This window comes from Marmota monax, unplaced genomic scaffold (assembly GCF_021218885.2).
Source record: "Marmota monax isolate L192 unplaced genomic scaffold, Marmota_monax_Labrador192_F-V1.1 WCK01_AAM20220418_F8-fsc00199, whole genome shotgun sequence".
Lineage (NCBI taxonomy): Eukaryota > Metazoa > Chordata > Mammalia > Rodentia > Sciuridae > Marmota > Marmota monax.
Window position 1 is genome coordinate 2222931 of NW_026694340.1, and position 22147 is coordinate 2245077.

Consider the following 22147-nt stretch of genomic DNA (forward strand, 5'->3'; position numbering starts at 1 on the left):
TTTGCACAGCAAAGTGCAAAGTTGGGAAGACTGGTGGGATTCCAGGGTGGGGTGGAGCGCTGTAGACTGCTAGGCACTCAGTAGGCCCCTACTGGTGGCATCACCATCTCTAATCCTGTGCCTTTTCTGTTCTCTTCCTGCTTTTCTGCAAAGCCAAACTTTCTGCAAAACCTTCAGCTTTGCCCCCAGGGATATAAAGCTTCTGAACTGTTTCAGTGCCTCCCTCCAGAGCCCTGGTTCCTTTCCCTGCTGCCCCTTCCTTTCCTTCAGGCGAAGCTGGGCTGAGGCAGTGCTCTGGCTTGCCTTGGTCCATGGAGGAGCTCGGTGAGTAACCACTTGGGCTAGGGGGACGCCCATTGCCTGGCTGCTGTAGAGTCCCCAACAATATGTTGGTAGCATCAACTAGCAGCTCAGCTGCAGCAGCTCCCAGAAGCTTATATTTTCCTCTGAAAACATCCTGTCCTGAGGGGCGTTCACCTCAAAGAGGAGGAAGGAAAATGCAAGTAAACGAATGCATAGAAACCACGAGAGGCCATGGGCCAGGCCAGGCAGCTCAGCAGGATTCAGCTAGCTTTGAGGGTGCCTCTAGAGCTGGCCTGTGGTTTTTGCCAACCCTGCGTGTAGGGACTCTAGTCCTCACCTCTGCTGTGGCAGGCCCTGTTATCTGATGTCAAGGCCAGGCAGCTGGTGGACTGGCCACACACACCTGGCAGGGTTCTGTTACCATGGCAACAGCTTGTTTCAGCAGGTGGGACTGAAGCCTCCTGGTCCAGGAGGGTGTGGCCTAGCCATCCCCTAGCCCTTCCAGGTCAGCTGGCCTCATGGCTGTGGCTCTGTGCTCTGTGGTGGGCGTCTGGCACAGGGTGTCCAGCGTGCTGTGGGCGAGAAGCTTTCGGGCTGTCCTCTGGAGCACCATGTCCTGGGCAGTAGGGCCAGGAGCGGGGGCTGAGGATAAAAGAGCATGAGTGAGGGCTCTAGCAGCCTGGTCCTCCAGGCCCCACTGGGTATATCAGCAGAGGTGGGGTCTGCAGGAGCCCACAAATCAAGAATCTTTTGAAGGTTTAGGGGACCTGCCACCTTCTGGGAAGTTCGTTCTCATGACCCTGGCCTCAGAGAGCATCCTACTCAGCAACTACCCAGACTGGAGCATTTAAGCACCACTGGTTCTGGATAGTGGCTCCAGACACAGGCCTGAGAGGGCTGCAGGGCTGTCTGGAGCCAGGAAACGAGCCCCTGGAACTGATCAGGGTCAGTCCCTGGAGCCTAGTTCCCAGCAATGCAGGCAAGAGAAGTGAGAATTGAAGGAGGCCTTTTGAAAGAGTGACTCTTGGGATACCCCAGAGGAACTGGACAGGTTTCTCTCCACAAGAAGAGGGTGTTTTCTAATTTGTACAAAGGCACTGTATGAACTAGCCTTTGGTCATTCTAACTCCCAGAGGCAGTGGGAATGGGGAGGAGACCAAGGAGTCTTGGCTGCTAGGTGGGATGTTCCCTGACCCTAAACAGTGATCCCAGCTTCTCCCAGCCTCCAAACCTTTGTGCTATTGTGACACTATGCCCAGTCCCAGCCTAGATTGCTGTACCTAATGCTGCCATGTTTCCCGAAGCACCATCCCACCCCCATGCCTCCACACTGCTAGACCCAGCCTTGAGGGTTCGCTTTCATTCTTTCAATAAAAACAATGCAGAGTATAATCCCAGACCTAAGGCGGGGCAGGAGGCAGACAAGGACACAAGCAACTACAGCAAGGTGTGGTCGGTGTTGCAGTGGAGGTACAGCAGAGAACTCTCCTTAGACAGGAGGACAGGAAAGGCTTCTAGAAAGAAATCTCATTTATATGAGCCCTGCAAGATGGATAGGAATTGGACAAGATGAGTTGGGAAAGAGTGCCCTGGGCAGAGGGCACAGCATGGTCTCTGGAGCCAGTAGTCCTCTATGGCTGAAGCATGGAGCAAGAGGAGGGCAAAGGAGAGGGTGTGGCTCTCTGGCATCCTTGCAGACCTGAGAACTCAGAACAGGGTGATGGAGTACTGTATGACACAGGCAACTTTCTCACCTCCCCAAACTTCACTTCCCACGTGTATGAAATGGGAATATAAAATGCCAGCCTCACGTGGCTTGTCACATTTGGCATTTATATTACTCAGCTTCACCTCTGTGCACTTGCCAAGCAGAACAATAACCATAGCAATACCCACCCTTCTGTCTAGTCAGTGTCTGTCCCTGGAAGGAGCACAAGGCCTGAGGTGTGGCTCTGCCATTCCTTCCACAGACTTTTTTTCCCCAAGGGTCTCTCCCCAGCTCCATGGCATGCATCAAGAACAGCCTTTTGACTGAGGAGCTTGAAAGATTTGAAGTCACAGTGGCAGATGAGTACACAGGGGCATGCAGAAGGTCTGGGGGGCACTGAGAATTCTAAAGGCCTTCATCCCACAAATCTTCAGTGAATGTCTGCTGAGTACAGAGCCTGGACAGCAGAGGTATCTGGCAAGCTGGAGGCACCCCTACTACGCCACAGCAGGCCAGCATAACTGGGGTGTGATGGCTAGGACCTTAGGGCCATATCCAAATATCACCATCAGATGGGCTCCCAGTGCCAGTGGCCCTGGCAGGCAGGTGTGGCCAGAACTCATACCAAGGGTCCCTGACCTCTAGAGCATTTTTTGGGTCAGGAAAGCACTGGCTCGGAACTAGAGCACTGGCTCTAGGACTAGTACAGTGCCCCCACACACTGCACCCCCCCCAGCTTATTCTGTCCACAACAACAAGGCCCCAGCAGTGCAGTAGGTGACATCCTAGCTCTGCCACTTACTATGTGTGACCTTGAAATTCAGTTTCTTTATCAATCAAATGAGGATAGTAACTATCCGTGTCATAGATTTGTTTTAGGAATATCCTAGTTAAACTCAGGTGCTCAGGACTGGGCCTGTCACATGGTAAACACTCAGCATTCAGCTGTCACTAGTAAATGCTCTTCTGGGCTTCAGTCTTTTGCTTGGTACAGAGTGGAGCTCAGTTGTACACCTGAACAATCACGCATGCTGATGGATCCTGGTATGTGAGAGGTTCTTCTCCTGCAGTACCTGCCATAAGGAGGCCTTCTTGGGAGGGCCTGGTTAGGCAGATCATGCTCCTCTAACCTCTTAGGCTCGAGCCCAGAGGAAACAGCAACTTTCTTTGCTGGGAAAGTGTTGTGGGGCTCAAGTGTTTGGGGGTTTTCAGAGTCAACCGTCAGAGGCGAGGGAGTTTCTCTGCTGGTGGTGGCAGGGGCTCTCAGCGTGCACACAGCTTGTGAGCAGAGCAGACCGCTGCGGTCTGCAGGGAAAATGCCGACTGTGTTTATTTTTCACCTGAGCCTGCAGGAAGTGTGGGGGGGGGGGTTGGGAGGAGGCAGGGGCAGCCCAGCCAGACCCAAGATCAACTCCAGAGCAGACACCTACCTCAAGAGTCCCCCATTTCCACCTCCCTCTGCCTGGCCCTTTCCTGACTTCAACCTGCAAAAAAAGAGGACGACACACTAGAGCACCAGATGAGAAATTTCTAGCCTATGGAAAGTGTCCCTAAAAGGGAGGAGCACCTTTGGAATGGTAGACTTGAGTAGATGTGGAGAAAGGTCTTTGAGCAGTAAGAACAATGTAGCATCAGGAAGGACCACCTCTTCTGGGGGTGAGCTGGGTCCAAGCATCCAGCAGGAAGCTGGACAGTATTGGTGGGGACTGATGGGTGACTCTCAGACAGCCTTAGGGTCTGAGTCCTGGACCTGTCCTGAAGTGCCACAGGCTGGTGGGAGGGGCCATGAGGGCTCAGGCAAAGGCAAAGAACAGGGACCTGGGGTATCTTGAGAGAAGAGTACAGACATTACTTATGTATTAATGCATCCCATCATGCTCTAAGCCCTTACTGTGTACTCTGCTCTCAGAGTAAGAGAGATGAGGTTGTGCTCTTGAGGCACTCAGGGCCTGGTGGGGACAGTCCATCCAGGCCTGCCTCCCTCCCTTGGGGGCTGGGCATGGTTACCATAAGTGACCCCACCCTGTTTTCTGGAAGCCTGACCCTGGGACAGTCTTGTGCTGGAGCCCTGGAACGGGCAAGGGGAACAAGGGGCCCTGTGCTAGAGGGTTCATCTCTGGCTACTACCACTAGATACGGAGGGGGCTGGGGAGTGAGGCTTGGAGTCAGCTTGCATGAGCATGGAAAGGACTGGCCACCCCAGGCCCTCCAACTGCCAGTAAGCTCTCTGCCCCACCTCTGCCCACCCAGCACTTCTGTGGTTTGGCTGGAGGCTCCTGCTTAATGAGGCTTTTCCCCTGTTCCCAGGGAAGGTTGGTAGATAGGACAAACCCATTTCCCCCAGAACTCCCATCATTCCACTGCCTTGTCACGTGCATACATAGCAGGCCAGCAGCTATAGTTTCAGCTGTTTTCTCTGAGGTTCCACAGGCCCAGCCTGAGCTGTGCTGTGACCTGGGGCAAGCCACCCTCTTGCTGCCTTGCAGCGGCTCTGGGCAGAGTGCATAGGACTGTCTTCCTAAAGCTGGCACCTTGGATTCCAGGCCCTGCTCCTAAGGTTTTTCAGGGTCAGAGCTGTCCATACCCAGCTTTCCCTCTAAGCTACCCAGGTCTCCTCAGTCCTAAGGGTTAAGGAGCCAGAGCCAAGTTTGGATGGTAGTGCCTTCTCTGAAGCAGGAGTGTAGACTTGAAAACCTCCTGATTCTGGAGGCAACTGTAGAGGTGTCATCCCACCTGGGGAGCTGAGGCTGGCTCCAGGCGTTTGTACCTTTAGATAGTGAATGGTGGAATGCTTTCTGCCAGGGTCTAATGTTCCTTTGTGCCCAGTTTCCCTGCCCTCAGCTGCCAAAGCCTATCATCTGGTTAGTGCTGTTCTGGGAACCTGTTAGGACAAAAAGACCTCAGGGATTTCTAGGAAGTTTCTTACTTGAATAGATGCTTAGCTTCTGCTTCCCAACTGACTTCATATCAGAGGATGGAGAAGGATGCTGGAGGCTGAAACACCTATGGGTAATCCTGGGTATTGTAAGCAAGAAGAGTGGAAGATGCCAGAGGGAGCCTCACACAGAGCTTTGCAAGCCCCAGGTGAGGAAAACAGTTAGGGAGGCCACTGGAGGATTTAGGCAGATGAGTGACATGACCTGACTTATTTGGCTATTAGAGGGAAGACTGGCGGAGGGGACAGGGAGGAGACTGCTGCAATTGTCCAGGTGAGAAGTGACAACAGCTTGGACTAGGTGGGGGACAGGGAAGAAGGTAAAAGTAGGTGGATTCTAGATTTATTTATTTTTTAATTAATTAATTAATATTTTTGGCAGAAATTGAATCCTAGAGACTCTCCCAGCTTTTTTTATTTTGTGACAGAATCTTGCTCAGTTGTCAAGGCTGACCTCAAATTTGTGATCCTCCTACTTCAGCCTTATGAGTAGCTGGGATTACAGGTGCATGCCACTGTACCTAGCAGATTCTAGATTTTGAGGTAGAAAGTTGGTCACGGGGTATGAGAAAGAGAAGAATCAAGGACGACTCCAAGGTTTCTGGTCTGAGCAACTCTTCAGGTTGGAGTTATCAACTGAGGAAGAGAGGAGCATATGGAGTAGAAAGTCAAAAGTTCTGATTTGGATATGTTGAGTTTGGGGGGCATTTTAGACCTCCAAGCAGAGTTGAATAGGCATTTGGAATGTGGAGTCCCATGAGAAGTGGGTCTGGAAATAGAAATGTGGAGTCATTGGATGAAGATGTTTAAAGCAAGAGCCTGGAAGAGAAAGGTATTGGGGAGTCAGAAAAAGTGGGCCTGTGGAGTTGGAGGGAAATTAGGCAAATGTGTAGCATTCTGAAAGCTAAGCGAAGAAACTCGGCTTCAAAAAGGAGGGAGAAACCAATTGTGTCTGATGCTGCTAAGAAATCAGGTAAAATGAAGACAGAATTGACCTGAGAGTTCAGAATTGTGGAAGTCATTGGGGACCTTGATAGTAGTTTCTGGTAGAGGAACGGGTTGAAGGAAGAATGAGAGCTGAGAACTAGAGGCTAGGCCTGCTGGGGTTTCTATAAAAGGGAGTGAGACATGAGTTGGTAGTTAGGGGAGGATTTAGATAGAAGTGGCAGCCCGTGTGCACTTTGGTAGGGATGAAATTGGACTTGTGAGGTGCTTGGCACAGTGCCTGGCATGTGGTAGGTACTCAGTGTCTGATGGATATCACATGTGTCCACACATCCCACACCTGTCCCAGCCTACTTCTTTACCTATTGCTAGCCATCTATCAGGACATCAGCTCCTGTCTGCCTGGGGCAAGCCAAGAACTGGTGCAGCTTATAGCCTGGAGGCAGGAATGCAGGGGCAGATGGCAGGCCAGGGCTGTTGCTGTTGCTGTGGGAGCCTGTGCCCAGCTGGGAGCTTCACTTCCTGGTTATACTGGGGCTCATACCTAGCTTTCCCTACATCCTTACCCTGGACCCCCAATAGACAAGTACCAAGGAACCTGTGCTAGGCTGCAGCCATTACCAGGAGAGGAAACTGAAGATCTGAAAGAATCTGGTTAAATTCACCGGGCAGGGAATTTTACCCTAGGAGGCCAGAATACAACCACCTTCTCATTACTGTCTTGCCCCAAAAGATGTCCCCTCTTTCTTCTGTGCCACGGGTCTGAGATCACTCATCTGTACTCTTAGCCAGCAGCATCCCCAGAAACATTCTGAGTGGGAAGCTGAGCCTTGACTGGATGATGAGTCTCCAGAGCTCTGGCCTGCGTAGGTGTGCACTGAGGACATGCAGAGCTGGGCCTTGGGCATGGCAGTGACTCCCTGTGGCTGGGTTATATAGAGAGCCCTTTCCCCCAGCCTGCTGACTGAGTCATTTCAGGACAAAGAGCTGTGCGCCTAGTGTGAAAAGTGAGAGTCCTGAGGAAAGTAAGAGTGCTGAGGAAACCGGAAGACTGGGGGCTGGGCAGGTTGGCCCCACCTCTCTTGAGTTAGGGGACCAAGGTGGGGAGGTCCTGCCTGGTATCACCGTATCCAGTTAGCACTGAGGTGGGGCTAAGGGTCAGACTCAGGACCCCCAGTCTAGGGGCTGGAAGAGGAAAAGCTCTAAGCCTTGCTGCCTGGGGCTGGTGGCTGTGAGTAGCCCTTATAAACAAGCCACTGGTTCTCAAACAAGCTGGATATTCTCTGGGAAAGTAGGCTAGGAAGATTCCCAGACAGGAGAGATATGCCTCTGGGAACTGAGTGCCCAGAAAATCCAAGAGGTTTTGATTACCTGGGCAAAGTGTGGGGGCTAAAGGGCAGAAGACTGCACTGCTGGACACAGGGTGGGTTGAGTGGTGGATGCCTTCTTCCCTGAGGCCTGTGGTTTTGGCTAGCACCACTTCTTTGACAGTTGAGCTGCCCACACTGCTCACTGCAGCTCTGCCTATATGCATGTCCCTACCCTCATGACTTCCTCCTTCAGGACTCCCCAGGTTCACCTGCCCTCCTAATTTTTCAGAACAAGGCCAATCAGCCAACCCACAGTGTCCCCCAACTGTCTCCTCTCTACGAACATTTCAGCAGCCCACACCCCACACCTGCACCTTCGGACATCAACCAGAAACAAGGTATGGGCCTGGAATAGGGAGGGGTCTGATGTGAACAGCCTAAGGCCTTCTATTTTATAATGAGAGAACCTGAGGCTGTGCAAAACAAGGGTCCAAAGAAAATGCCAGAAAGATAATTTGGGGAGTCTGAGGGAACCAGAGGACTGGGTAGATGGTGCCAGGTCAGAATATGAAGCCTTAAAGTTGGGGTAGAAGCCTGCCCCAGTGGCAGTGTGAGCTTCTGATCACTATGAGCAGCTTCCTGTCCTAGTGAGAAAATGGAAAGTGGTGGTTGTGATGGCTGATTCACCTCCCCTCAGCCAAAGTCATTCTGAAATCTATTGTCAGCTGTAGGAAACCTGCTGACTCAAACCTGGGGGACTGGTTAGTAGGGGGGAGGCCTGGCATCCCAGGTAAGGTTCCTCTCGACTAGGGCCTACCTCCTGGTCAGAAAGCCAGGCAGAGCCCCCAGCAGAGAGGCTCCAACTGCAGAGCTTCAGTGGCCCAGGGAATGGTGAGGCCTAGCCACCACCTCCTGAGTGACTGCCTACTGGTCAACCAGTGCACTCCGGAGAGTCACCCAACCCCTCTGCCCTTGGTTCCCTTGCCTGTCAGAAGGCCACTGTTATCATGCTGGGATAGTCCTAAACAAACCAGTTTGTCTGGACCTCTAACAAAGAGAGGTTGCTCTAGGATGCAGGAACTGCTGAAGTCACCCCCAGATCAAGCTAGCCCAATTACTTGGCTCCTCTCCATGGCAGGAGTTCACAGGCCTTTGCAGACCCCTGACCTCTCTGGCTTCTACTCTCTGACCTCAAGCAGCATGGGACAGCTCCCTCATACTGTGAGCTGGTGAGTATGGGCCCAGTGGGAAGGGGAAGGAGGCACTGTGTGGTGGTTGAACGTTGCCTGCCCTTCCATGTTCTTTACAAACACCATAGGATGACCAGCAATTGTATCCCAACCTGCTCTGAGCTAGGGGTTCTTGTGGTTGGTTGACATATTTCCTCTAGAGAGGCCAGAGAGCTGGCTGTTGGTTCCAGCCCTATGAAACCTGAACTCTCCATCATGGGAGAACTCTGGACTGCTTAGGGACCTCCAGAGCCATATGAGTATGTGAGGAAGAAAAGGTAGGCCTGAGTAGGGAGGTGACAGCATGAATAGCCAACAGAGAGGGTGCTGCTTCTCAGCTGCCTGGTGGGCAGAGGGACACTTCCCACTAGCCTCAACACCTGCTGTTGGCTGGTCTCTTCCATGGCTGAGCTGCTTGAACAGCAGGTTCCCCTTGTCCCTATGGTACCTGATTGAGCTCAAGCCCCTGACCACCCTGTTTGGAGGGTGTACTAAGGCTATGCCAGAAAAAGCCAGCCCGGACCCAAGTCAGAAGGCCTGACTGTGGGCCAAAGGATCTATCCTCAGCTTAAATGGGGTCTTCGCAGGCCACTTAGTCATTTACTTGTCACCCATAACGTTACCTGTGCAGATAGGCTCTCTGGAGTAGAGCAGTCAACCAGCGGAAGGAAAAGTTGGCTTCCCAGGAAGGGTAGGGAAGGCCAAAGGTGCAGCATGCCCCCTTTCCCTTACCCTACACCCATGTTCAGCACACTCCTTCATTCCCAGATTCTCTTTGGACAAAGTGCCATTATAAATACAAATCCGGACTATCCTCAGGATATCAAGATGGGATGACAGTGCTTAGGCCAGGCGCGGTGGCACACACCTGTAATCCCAGCGGCTCAGGAGCCTGAGGCAGGAGGATTTCGAGTTCAAAGCCAGCCTCAGCAACTTAGTAAGGCCTTAAGGAACTCAGTGAGATCCTGTCTTTAAATAAAATATAGAAAAAGGGCTGGCGATGTCACTAAGTGGTTAAGCGCCCCTGAGTTCAATCCCCAGTTAACTCCCTAGAGTACTGTAGGCTAGTAGCTCCAAGGCCAAGAGACTTGAGCCTAGAGGGGATATTTACCCACTTAGGCTCTAATGAAGGTCTTTAGGGACAGGGAGGGAGAGCCCTATGCTCTTAGCTCTTACCAGGCAGCACTTGGCTGCCAGACTCTGAACTGAGCCTTACTGTGTGCCAGGTAGGGTTATGGGTGTCAGGGAAGCACTGCTTCAGCTGTCTGATCCTTAGGTCCCTGACCTCTCCAAACTCAGTTTGCCCAGTGATCCAGGCAAGAAGCCAGGCAGTCACAGTGCACTGTTAGCATTGCTTTGGATGGGGGCTGTAGGAGCCCATAGGGGTACCTTATCTAGCTTGGAATCTCTGGGCTTTTAGAGAAAAGAGTGACAGCCAAACAAGACCCAAAGGATAAACAAAGAGTGAAAGCAAGCAAATTGAAGCAGAAAAGCAATCCAGACATTATCAGTAGAGGATGAGAGGCCCTTGTACAGGTATCAGCCCTATATTATCAAGGAAATTTAGGAGACAGGCTAGAGGGGCCCCAGGAAGCCTGCTAAGCTGGGTCCCAGGAGAATAGCAGTTCCAGCCCTTAAGCACAAGCTGGTCCAGTGAAATAAGGGCAAGGTGAAGCACAAGTTGCCCCCTGGTGGCAGATGCCAGAAGTAATCCCAGCAGAAGCCAATCTGTTTCAAAGACTATGGGTCAGGCCAAGAAGGTACAAAAGCTTTCCCATGTCTGGTTGGCAGCCAGACTGCTAACAGCTGTCTCTCCCAACCACAGGCCCAGCCCTCCTCTCTACCCCCTGTCCCCTTCCTGCGGATATAGACAGCACTTCCCTGCCCCCACTGCAGCCCCTGGCACCCCCTACCCCAGGTGAGTCCCCTACCCCTGCAGCCAGGCTCCTGCTTCCTGTTGCCCAGGCTTAAGTGCCCACACAAGGCCATGCTCAGGCCAGTGCTTACCCCGTGTTAGTTGTTTGTCCATCTGTCTGCCTGTCATCCTGCAGCCCCCTGCTGCCCTAATGCCTGACAGCAAAACTGGTAGGAGTGTAAGAGGCCCCTGTCCAGGCCATATGTGCAATAAAGCAACAAAGAAGCCAGGATAGCAGTGCATGCATAGCTCAGCCAGTGTGCAGATGCGTGTGCACTCACCTCTGTTCTGCATCCCTACTGGGGCATCCCGTGAGCTTTGCCCAAGTTGAGGCAGCATCTTCTACATAAGTGTCCCCAGCCTCTGTCCTTCAGGGGGTTGCCTGCTCAGGGATCCTATACCTGTGCAAGCAGCAAGGGGCACAGTGATCTCCACAAAACAGTAAGGAAGTAAGCTGGGAGGTGAGTGCACAAGTGTCCTTTCATTTAGCTTATTCCCTCAGTGACAGACCTGGTGTCAAGAATATAACAGCAAGAAATTCAGCAGTCATTTCTAGTTCCACTGGAGCTCCCAGCTCAGGGTGGGAGGTATAGATACAGCACAGCTATAAGTGGGCCAGTGGGTAATCAGGAAGCCCCCAAGGAGACTGCAAGCAGGCTTGATGGGTCAGAGAGCGCCTTGTGGAAAGGGTTAACATTTCCTGACAGGGATAAAGGGAACAGCTGTAACAGGGCTTAGCTATGGGTGGAGAGTGCTGGGAAATGGGGTAGAAATGAAGCTAGAAATGTCAGCATAGATGCTTAAGCAGGGCTGTGCAGGACTTGGGAAAAATCTGGATTTTATTCTGTTGGCAGTGGGAAAATTTCAGCATTCTTTTAAATGGTCATGCTAGCTGTGTGTGGAAAGGGCCCTGGAGGGGGTGAGGGGGTCAAGTGGGAGTGAGGAGGCCCACAGGCAGCCCCCAGCTCTTCAGCCTGACTTGGTGGCGGCAGGTGGGGAGAAGATGATACATTTGAAAGCTACTTGGGACTATTTAGTAACCACCCGAATGGCATATCCGTGGATTTTTGCAGTGTCTGTGTAATGTGTCGGGAGCAGATATTTGTATGTATCTCTGTATATGTGTGTCCAGGTCAGTGGGGATGGGGAATCTGTTCCTCTGTGTCCTTGTCTACTGTGCATGGGCCTCCATGTATGTCTGAAGGTCTGCCCATAATTCCTGGCTCAGTGTTAATTCTCTTCCTGTTTCCAGGTTTACCCACCCATCCTTGATGCTGGGCTCTGGTGTCCCTGGTCACCCAGCAGCCATCCCTCACCCGGCCATTGTGCCCACCTCAGGGAAGCAGGAGCTGCAGCCCTATGACCGCAGCTTGTGAGTAAAAACACACTCTGTGGGTGAAGGGGAACAAGAAGGTATAAGATGGGCAAGTGAGCAGATCTACTGTCAGCCTGGTCACACATGCCTCCCACCAGACCCAAGAACTGCCTGGTGGCCCCTCTAAGCCTTCTTGTGGCTCTGGCTACTGACCACTGTTTTAGCTCTCTGCTCATTCATTTGGGTCAGCTAAAAAAGAGTCCATTTACATACACTTATGCACCCACACTCAAGGAAGGTGCTCAGTGATCAGCGGGGAGGGATTTGGTCCTGAGCAGTCTGGATATCTGTCCCTTAGGAAGACACAAGCAGAATCCAAGGCAGAGAAGGAGGCTAAGAAGCCAACCATTAAGAAGCCCCTCAACGCGTTCATGCTGTACATGAAGGAGATGAGAGCCAAGGTCATTGCAGAGTGCACACTCAAGGAGAGCGCCGCCATTAACCAGATTCTAGGTCGCAGGGTGAGGCCATGGGGCAAGTGGGTTGGGGGGACTTCTGATCCCTTTCACCCTGCTGACTCTGTGATGTACCCCATTCCCCCCCACCCCTGCAGTGGCATGCACTGTCAAGGGAAGAACAGGCCAAGTATTATGAATTGGCCCGTAAAGAAAGGCAGCTGCACATGCAACTATACCCAGGCTGGTCAGCGCGGGACAACTACGTGAGTGGCCAAACACATCCAGCAAGGGTGGGCAGGGGAACCTTCAAAATACTGTGTCTCAGGACTCAATCTCAGGTGGAAAAACAGAGCTACTGTCCTGACCAATACAGATGTGGTATAGAGGAGGTAGGGGCATGGAGAGTCCAAGGCTCAGAAGAGGCAAGCCTGGGGAGCTACCCTAAAGCCAAGCCCACACATCCTGTTCTGCACTCTAGAATCCATTCACACATGGGATTTTGCCAGTATTTGGGCCACATGGTAAGAAGGGGAAGGGGCCATTCAAATTGTAGACCAGATTGGGAGAGGGAAGAGCCCCTAAATGTACTCCATGGCAGCCTAGCAAGAACTGCAATCAAGAAACTATAGGACCCCCAGGTTGGAGGAGCGTGAATGTCCAGAATTCCAGGGGTAGTTAGGCTAGGCAGTAGCTGCAGATAGCCCAGTGTCTACCTCCCAGATCTAAGTATCCTTCCTTTTTTCCCTGCAGGGGAAAAAGAAGAGGCGGTCAAGGGAAAAGCATCAAGAATCTACCACAGGTGAGGCCTTGCCTCAACAGTAGTATAGGCTCCTCTCCATGCTCCCATTTTAAGAGCAGCTCTGCTCTGACCCAGAGGGGTTAGCAGAGCACTCAGCCAGGAACCTTCAGGGCCTGGGCCCTCTGGAAATGAAGGCCTGCATTTCACAAGTCAAATTCCCAAGCAAGGAACAGCTATACTAAATCCAAGGGAAGACCAGCTCCCCTTGACACCCAGGGGAGAGGGGTCTTCATTTAGCAGGTGATATATCCTCCACTTTTGTCAGCCCTACCTATGGTTAAACTCTACCAGAAAAGCTGGTAAGTAATTGCCAGTGTGGTTCCAGGAGTAAGCCAGAGTATGCTGGCTGTCTAGTTCTGCTGAGGAGGAGGAGCAGGCTGTCTGGGCAGAAGCTGACGAAGGCCCAGGCCCAGCCCAGGTCACACAGTCTGCTAGCTAGTGCCTGGCAATTTCTCCACCATCATATCCCCATCTCTTACTCTGGTTTCTCATGGCAATGTAAAGTGCTCTGTGTAGAGGACCCAGGAAACCCACACTCTGCAGGTCTCCTTCCTGTGGGTGAATTCCTGCTTCACATGCGTGACTTTCTCAGCTGTGTTGCCCCTATAGTGGGAAGCTGGAAACTAGGATTGAGACTGTTCGGACAAAGTCTGCAGCTCTTTCTCTGAGGCTACACATAGAGTGTAAGTTGTAGCCTTAGCCCTTAAGGGATTTCGGGTCAGAAAGACTGGGCATTGGCAAGAATGAAGAAAAACTGGATAAAATAGGCAGGCAGTCGGGAAAGAGATGGACAGCCCCAGTGCAGAAAAGGCTGGATCCCAAGAGCCTCCCTGGGCTTCTCTGCAGTCTCCAGGTCAGAAGGATTCCCACAAGCAAAAGAGAGGAGCCAGCCTGAGGACCCTTACTCCACCTCACCATTCTTCCCACTGACTCTATTGCCCAGCTGGGTTACCTCCTTTCCTAAAACCTTGCTCTGGGGCCTAGGGCTCCCACTGGGGCTGGCTGTGCCATGGAGAGGTCCATTCTGCTTGTGGGGGCTGTGGGATGTCTATAACTGGCTAACACTGATATTACCTCTTCTTTCTGGGCCCTGCTCTGCCCTGCTGCCTGCCTGCTCGCCCTCTGCCCTGCTCTGCCCCTCTGGCATGGCTGTGAGCAGACACTGGCTCGCCTAAGAAATGTCGTGCTCGCTTTGGCCTCAACCAGCAGACGGATTGGTGTGGTCCCTGCAGGTGGGTTTGTCCCCACCATCATTCTCCCTTTGCTTCAAGCTGCTTCCCTGACTACACATGTTCTGCTGGGCCTGCAGCCCCCTCTGGTCCCTCAGCCCCCTGGCATACCCAAGAGATTCCTAAGAATGGGAGTGAACATTGAACACAGATTGTGAGAGCACTTGGGTCTAGGTGAAAACAATGGAGTAGGACATGCAGAATGTTCCAGAAAGGAAAGCAGACTTAAAGAGATGGCTCTGGTGCCAGTCAGGCCTAGTAGGTCCTTAGCAGACAGATCTGTCACATATCATTCAGAAAGCCTAAGCCCCTACTCCTAGGCCTCAAAATCATTATGGCTTTCCACTTCTTCAAAGTGGGACCCATGCCTGTTCCATCCCAAGCCCTTAAATCTGAGAAAAACGAAATGATAACATCAGACAACCACCTAAATAACCTTGTCGCCAGGCAGCCTATGATTTTCTTCTCTCATACCTACTGAGATCAGAGGGCTGGAGAGGTTAGGAGAGAGAAGCAGCATTACTCTTGGACTATCTTACCCAGAGAGCCCTGTGGCACTAAATTTCTGTTTTTTATCATGGGTATGAAAAGTTTCACCCACCAAGTGGTTAAAGATGCCTTTTTTAGGCCATACCTGACAGAGCCAAGGCTGAGGGTACTCAGACAGTAAGGTCAATGGCTCTATGGAACACTTGTTCAGCCCTCTGGTATGCCTATCATTGTCCCTATTCAAGGGCAAGGAGAAAAAAATTAGTGGATGGAGGCACGTGTGCATACATGAGGCCCTCATCATTCTGTTCTACTCAAAAGACCAACTGTGGCTTTGAGAATTCTAGGTTGTAATATACAACAGTCCCAGTCCACTTCTTCTCCCCTTAGCCCTGCTCTGAAGACATGGATTGCTCAGCCAAGAACTACAGGCATTGCAGTCCTTTGCCTTAATGTAGATCTGAGTCCCCACAAACATGAAACAGAAGCTTAAAGACCCACACTAGGAGATGGCTTCCTTGGGGGGAGGGGGGGCCCCCACAGGCCAAGTTACAAAAGGTCCCCACCTTGTGGTTGTTCTGAAAACTGCACCTGACCTAGTCTGGGCCAAACCCAAGAGTTGCAGGGCTGATTCAGGTTTGAGGACATAAGCACATCCATCACCCAAGTCATGGGGAGAGGACAAGAGGTCAGCCAACCTGTGCAAAGACAGCATTTTTTTGGTTTTGGTGTATGACTGTGAATTCACCCTCTGTTTACAGATAACTCTCTTCACTATTCCTAGGAGGAAAAAGAAATGCATTCGGTACTTACCCGGAGAAGGCCGCTGCCCCAGCCCCGTTCCTTCCGATGACAGTGCTCTAGACTGCCCTAGGTCCCCAGCTCCCCAAGACTCACCCTCATACCTTCTGCCCCTCTTCCCCACAGAACTGCTTGCTAGCCCAGTGGAGTCGGCACCAACATCCCCACGTCTCTCCACTATTCTCAGTCTCCCTGCCCCTGGACCACCACAGGCCCCTCACAGCACCCTGCAGAACACACAAGTACAGCAACAGGAATCTCAGAGGCAGGCGGCCTAGCATGCACAGGACTCCTGGCCTCCTCCAGAGGCCTATCCCTTTAGAGAAAGCAGAAGAAGCCCCAGTCATATGGAAACTGGCCAGCAGCCCTCCCAATACTCCATGTAGGGTCCATGCCCTGAAGATTTCAGAGGCTGAACAACTTCTGCCTGAACGTGAAGCCATCAATTCAAACTTCTCAAGTGGTGGGACCATATTAATGCCAGTGTGTCGTCTCATTAAGGGAATCCTGATTCCTGTGGCAGCCTACATTGTGGTGTCCCCCACCCCGCTCCAAACCATGTGCTTTACTAGCCAGATACCCTTGTCTCCCTTGCTTTTCTGCTATAGGTCACAGAAGGGCAGGACTAAGCTCAGCTACATTCTCTACAGAAATGCCTCATCCGTCCTCCTCTGCCACACCCTTCCCACACCAGACACTTCCATGGATCAAGAATAACCTGTTTTATCAAACATCATCTGAGCATGATCACAACCACAAAGCTCAAGATGACTATGCTTCTCCAAAGGGAATGGAGGAGCTGTTTACAGAAAACCAGCTGCTCTTCATAAGCTGGACCAGAGGAAGCCTCTTAGTATATTCTCAGGAGCTTAGAAGAGGAGGAGGGAATGGAATAGGTTTAGGCCTAACAACTTATCAGGCAAATGCGGGTTCCTGAGCAACTTAAGAAACCCTGACACCAAAGCTCAGGCACCAGGTGATGCAGGCAAATAGTTCAAAGAAGTCATGGCCCAAATCTAGTATGTATCCCTCTCCATTCAGTCTTTTTTTCACAGTTCCATTTCCAGCTCATCCATGTCACTTGAGCCAGCTCTTGGGCAATTTAAGAGAGTAAACCCAAAACCTCCTCCAATAGCCAGAGCTTGCCTTCTAGCATTCAGACCAGGCCAGCTTGTTTTTTTCCCTTTGGGGCTGAAGAGGACTGTTAAAACTAAAGGAGCCCAGAAACCTCTAGTGGTGGACATAGGTTTTCACCACAGCCTACTTTAATCAATTTTTGAGCCAAGCTTCAACCCTGAGCCTTGAGAAACAAGTCTTTTATTTTAATTTAACTTTTTTTTTTTTCCTTTTGCCTTCTCCTCATTGTACATAGCCTGAATCCAAAGAAAAAGGGCTGTCTGTGTACTCATATATACCCTTACAAAAAGCCTTTAGTTACATACTTTAGCCACTGGTTTCTCGGAATCCAAAGATCACCTATTCTTGTGTAGTGTTGCAAAAAGTCTTGAGGAAAAAGGACCAATGTAGTGTTCAAAATATTTTTGTATTGTTAATGAATCATCAAAGAAAAACTTTTTAAAACATGAGAATAAAGATACTTTTTACTGGATTTTTCAAAGTCTGACCCTGAGGAATAAGATGTTTGGGTAACAGCATGACATTTACCTTTTCTTTTCCGGTCACAAAACTTGGGGGTTAATTGCCTAATATGGTGTACATATTCCCAAGACTTCCAACCTACAGAAACTAGAGATCACCCTTGTCATTTACCCTATAAGGACGTGGACCCCCACCCCTAAGGCTGGGCTCATGCTGAGAATAAACTTAAGACTACAGACCTTTACCCCACAACTGATGCAGCAAAGCCTGTTTTCCAGTGCCCTTAAAGTGATGAGTTGGAAACTGCTATCCTATAAACCCTGAAAACAAAATGGTTGCATATGAACACTAGGCTTTTTCCCTCAGAGCAGAAAAAAGATATCCTGTTTTCAAGGAAAATAAAAGCAATCAATCTCTTACAACTGTCCATCATCATAAAGTCCTACAAAAAAGATTTTAATAGCACTCTTTGCTGGCGACGATTATGTCTATTAGGGTACTAAAAGCATTTTTCCTGCTGGGTGCGGTAGGCCCAAGCCTATAATCCCAGAGGCTCAGAAGGCTGAGGCAGGAGGATCACAGAGTTCAAAGCCAGCCTCAGCAATTTAGTAAGGCCCTAAGCAACTGAGACCCTGTCTCTAAATTTATTTTTAAAAAGGGCTGGGATGTGGCTCAGTGGTTAAGCACCCCTGGGTTCAATCCCCTGTACCAAAAAAAAAAAGGATTTTTCCTATTTTCATAAAAGACCTGTTTAGTTTGATTGCTGATCTATAGTATGCTTTTTACAAGGCAATTACCATGTTAAAATACACTGCTAACTTCCTGAGACCTATTGTGAATGTGAAAGAGATCATAAAAACCACTCTGATAGATCAGTTGGCCATTAGATAAATGCTGGGCAAAAAATTTCACAAGGCACAGCCACTAAGCCACCATTATGCATTGTTTTTTCTTTAACTTTTTGGATTTTATATTTTAAAAATATTTATAAAGTCATCTTCTAGAGTAGTGTTTCTTTAAAATAGGCCACTGGAAGCTGTAATCCCAGTCTTACTTCTTTGTGGGAGGATGCTACAGGAGACCAACCATTCTCTGGACATCTGTCCCATTTTAAAGAATTCCACTCTGGCTACTGGCCTAGTTGTTTCAAAAAATACATTCTAAACAGGGCTTCTGCAAGGCTGGGTTGTTGCATCTGATTTGGTGTCTTACTTAGAGTACACTGGATACATAAACAATGCAACCTTTGTATAGTGGTGTGGGGGGGGTGTCCTTTGGCAACTTTGTTAGACCAGTCTTTTAGGAAAAAAGAAAAACACAAAAACCACCTGATTTCCAAAAGGAAATCCAAATCCTCCTAACTCACTCCACCATGTTCCTATGAGGCCAGAGAGTGACTTGAGATTGCAAACCCAAATTCAACTTCAAATACCATGCCAGTTTTCCCTCACAGCTAGCCAAGAATCAACCATGTTTTCTGAGACTTCACAGGACAGGATACCCTTATACATTCCCAGACAACTGGCAGACTTAAGCCTTTCTTGAAACAGACATTGACTGCTCCCATCTACTGCAACTGCCCCCCATCCTGTGCTAAGTGGATTCAGTGAAGGCTCAGCCTAGCATAAGCAGGGCATTCCCATGTCTTTTTTTTTTTAATTGGGGATTGAGCCCAGGGCTGTTCTACCACTGAGCTACATCCTCAGCATCCCCACTTTTTTTAAAAGACAGGGTTTTACTAAATTGCCCAGGCTGCCCTCAAAACTTAAGATCCTCCTGCTTTGGAGTCACTGGGATTACAAGTGTGTGTCACTGCACCCAGCTCATGTCTCCCAATTTGAAGGTGTTTTCCTCTTTTCTAATTAGCCCAGTGACTACCCTTGAGCTTTTTTTTTTTTTTTTTGGGGGGGGGGGGGTTGGGGGGGGGGGTTGGCTGGTTCCATAACCTAGGGCCTCATGCATGCTAGGCAAGGAGTCTAACTGAGCTACATTCCCAATCTTTATAACTATCTTTTGAAGGACTCCTGTGGTCTCAAGTTCTCTGGCTGCAGAGTCCCAGGCTGGCATAGAAGTACTGCTTCCCAGCTCTGTGCAAAATAAGCCTGGCTAGGAAGGCCACAACCAGAAGGAAGCAGAATGAATGGTCTCTACATTCTGTTCCAGAAAGGAAGGAATCAGTTTCTGTATCCATTTCTAGGAAAACAGAGAGGCAAAGGTAACAAGGCCATGTCAAACTCCTGCTTGCCAAAATTTTTTAACCAAAACTAGTTAATTATATAAAAGCCAAGTTAGCTTTGCTTTTGAGTTTAGAAAGTCTACACTGACTCTTGGGTCTCTTCAGAGTTGTTTTTTTTTTTTTTTTAAATCAGTGCTGATAACTGAACCCAGGGTCTTGCACATACTAGGCAAGCATTCTACCACCGAACTGCATGAACTGCCAAAATCCCAGCTCTCTTCTTGGTCTTCTTGAACTTTTTTTTAAAATTCAGGCTCCTGAATTCTCACTTAAAGAGATACCTTCATGAATCTTTCTTTTTTTGCCTTCATGAATCTTGAAGTATAAAAATTATAAAGCAATACCTACTTTGTACATTAAGGACAGACAAGAAAGTGAGCCAATAAAATACAACACATCAAAAGAAATAACTTGTTTTTACAACATAAGAATTATCCTTACTATGACAGTGTTAGGGAGAAAATATAAACTAACATTCAGGAAGGATATGGTTTACTTTTAGATCCTAAGTGACAAAGACATTCAATGAAAAACTTACAAGCCCAAGAACTGTCAGAGGAATCATAATTACCTTTAAAAAAACATCATATTGCAGGAGGCAGCTATGCATTTTCTATGAATATAGAAAAATATTGACAAAGTTCTTTGGTACTAGCTGGCAGTCACCCAAATTTGCCAAATACCTACCCCTCATTCTCTTTCCTGACAAAACAAGTTAAGCCTTGAGGTTAACCAAGAAAGGATTTCTCCCCTCTCCCTATGTATATTAGTAATTGAAGAATGGCTTTATGATTCATCACCACTAACCAGTTTCCAAACCAAAGCTATTAACCAGTTCTCCTCTCTCATGCACTGAAACTGCTCAATTTCTTTATGCTCCATACCTGCATTTTATGGGACTCTTTATCACTAATGTTCTTTATACAGAAATACATGGAGCAGTGCTGCTAAATAAAGGTAAGTCCTGCCAGCAAAGGGCCTGTAATTAAGTCCTGGAACAATGAATATAAAGCAGACTGCATCAGACTGAAATTCATAGAAGGTACTATTTTTAACTTGTCCAAGGCCATGTAGGCACTAAGCAGCAGAGGTGAGACTCCAACCTTAAGGTATAATCTTCATGCCACATTTGTTTAGCATAATAGTAAAAATATAAGCATGAATATACCTTTGAAGACTGAGGTATATCTGTTAAAGATAATGGGAAAGAGGTACTCACTACAGGTGTGAGCCTGGAACACTCCTGGTAGACAAATTAAAGGAATAATGAGCATATAGAAGGATCAGGGAAAAAAGGTTAGGAAAATATTACTGCAGCCAGACTGATTTATCTGGATAAATATCCACAAATACCCTATTTTTTCCCAGGATGAGTTATCATATTCCCATTAATCCACGAGATTACCAGGATCTTCTGTTTAAAGACTAGGAGGCAAAAAAAAAAAAAAAAAATGTTGGGAGTGGCTGGATATGTAGCTCAGTTATAGGTAGCATGCTTGCCTAGCTTGTATAAATTCTAGGTTCAATCTCCAGTACCACAAAAAGCTATCTGCTGAGTGAGCACAGTGGTACATGCCTTCAATCACCACTATATAATGGGGAGGCCGAGGCAGCAGAATCACAGGTTCAAAACCAGCTCAACTTAGCCAGACCCAGTCTCAAAAATAAAAAGGGTTGGGGTAGCGCCTCCCTGGGTTTAATCCCCATACCATACATATACATGCACACACAAAGACTTAGGGCCATAATTAAAAGTCAAGAATGGAACAAAAATTTAAACTACCATGTTGTCTTTTCATTCATCTTTCTGAAAGACTACATTATCCTTTAAATATGAATAATGATGTTATTTATGCCTGTCATTCTAACTTGAAGTGTCATGCATGGAGATCAAGAGCTAATGATAATAGGCTTCCATTTTCTAGAAGCTGAAATTCCTTTACAAAATTCAACATGGCATATGCTAGTAATCTTAGACCTTCAGTGAAGACCTGGGCTTGTCAAGATACTACTAAGGTTACCTGAGATGGTAAAATCTATTGTAGGAGTTGATCACTCCAGCTAGGACTGGACTCTTGTTACCTTCCCCACTGCCCAGGGCAAATGGAAAACAAGTTTATTTCCTAAGACAAATTGCAATGGTCATCAACTTTCTGCAAAATGTCAGAAGATATTTCAGGCTTTTTGGTCAATACAGTCTGGGGTTTTTTTGTTTGTTTTAAAAAACAAAAATTATTTTTAGCTCAAAGACTGTAAAAACAGACTGGGCCAGATATGACCCACATGCCTATTGTAGTTTTCGATCTCTGATAAAGAAAAATAAACTGAGAAGTATGTGAGACAACAAATGGAACTTATGTGAGACTACATATGGGATTTTATTAGGCAAGATGAATTTGGAACAAGTGGGAAGAGAAATAAACAAGCTATTGTCATGATAACCTACACCAGAACAACTCACAGTAAGTGTGAAGAAAATACAGTAAAATTACATATGAATACAGATAATGATAACTAGTAAAGATAAAGGGAACATAGTAGGAAAGGAAAAAAATCTGCGAAATATCTCAAGCCATCAAAAAATTTTCATTCTACTGTGGAGGGAATGGCATGCGGTTTTGTGTGAAGAAGTGAAGCACTGGCTCCAGTTAATCACATAAATGACAACTAGAAGAGACAGAAGTCATTAGTATTGTCTGGTTATGTCAGTAGCCTTCAGTGAGCTAGAACATGAACTGCCTAAAAACATTTTTCAAGCTAAACCAAATATAACCAAATTTAACCCATTTAAAGTAAGTGAAAAGACACATATAAGTCCACAAAAAGCAAACTATTTACTACCTACTACATAACTTACTCTTTATTGAAAGTATCTT

The 22147-nt window shown here is 48.5% G+C and overlaps 1 protein-coding gene across 6 annotated transcripts in view; it reads left to right on the plus strand.

Annotated features, from left to right (window-relative positions):
• The window catches only part of Tcf7 (transcription factor 7), a 31398-nt gene extending 14353 nt beyond the window's left edge, over positions 1-17045 (plus strand). Inside the window, exons 4-12 of one of the 6 annotated variants that reach the window (XM_046467584.2) lie at positions 7491-7599; positions 8340-8430; positions 10256-10348; positions 11598-11717; positions 12019-12181; positions 12274-12381; positions 12869-12917; positions 15420-15440; positions 15563-17045. In XM_046467584.2, coding sequence (XP_046323540.1) covers positions 7491-7599; positions 8340-8430; positions 10256-10348; positions 11598-11717; positions 12019-12181; positions 12274-12381; positions 12869-12917; positions 15420-15440; positions 15563-15714 — 906 coding nt within the window. In that variant the 3' untranslated portion in view covers positions 15715-17045. Of the gene's footprint in view, positions 1-7490; positions 7600-8339; positions 8431-10255; positions 10349-11597; positions 11718-12018; positions 12182-12273; positions 12382-12868; positions 12918-15396 lie in introns of all 6 variants that reach the window. The other 5 variants (XM_046467589.2, XM_046467587.2, XM_046467585.2 and 2 more) reach the window with 5 other exon arrangements.
• The last annotated feature ends 5102 nt before the right edge of the window (positions 17046-22147 follow it).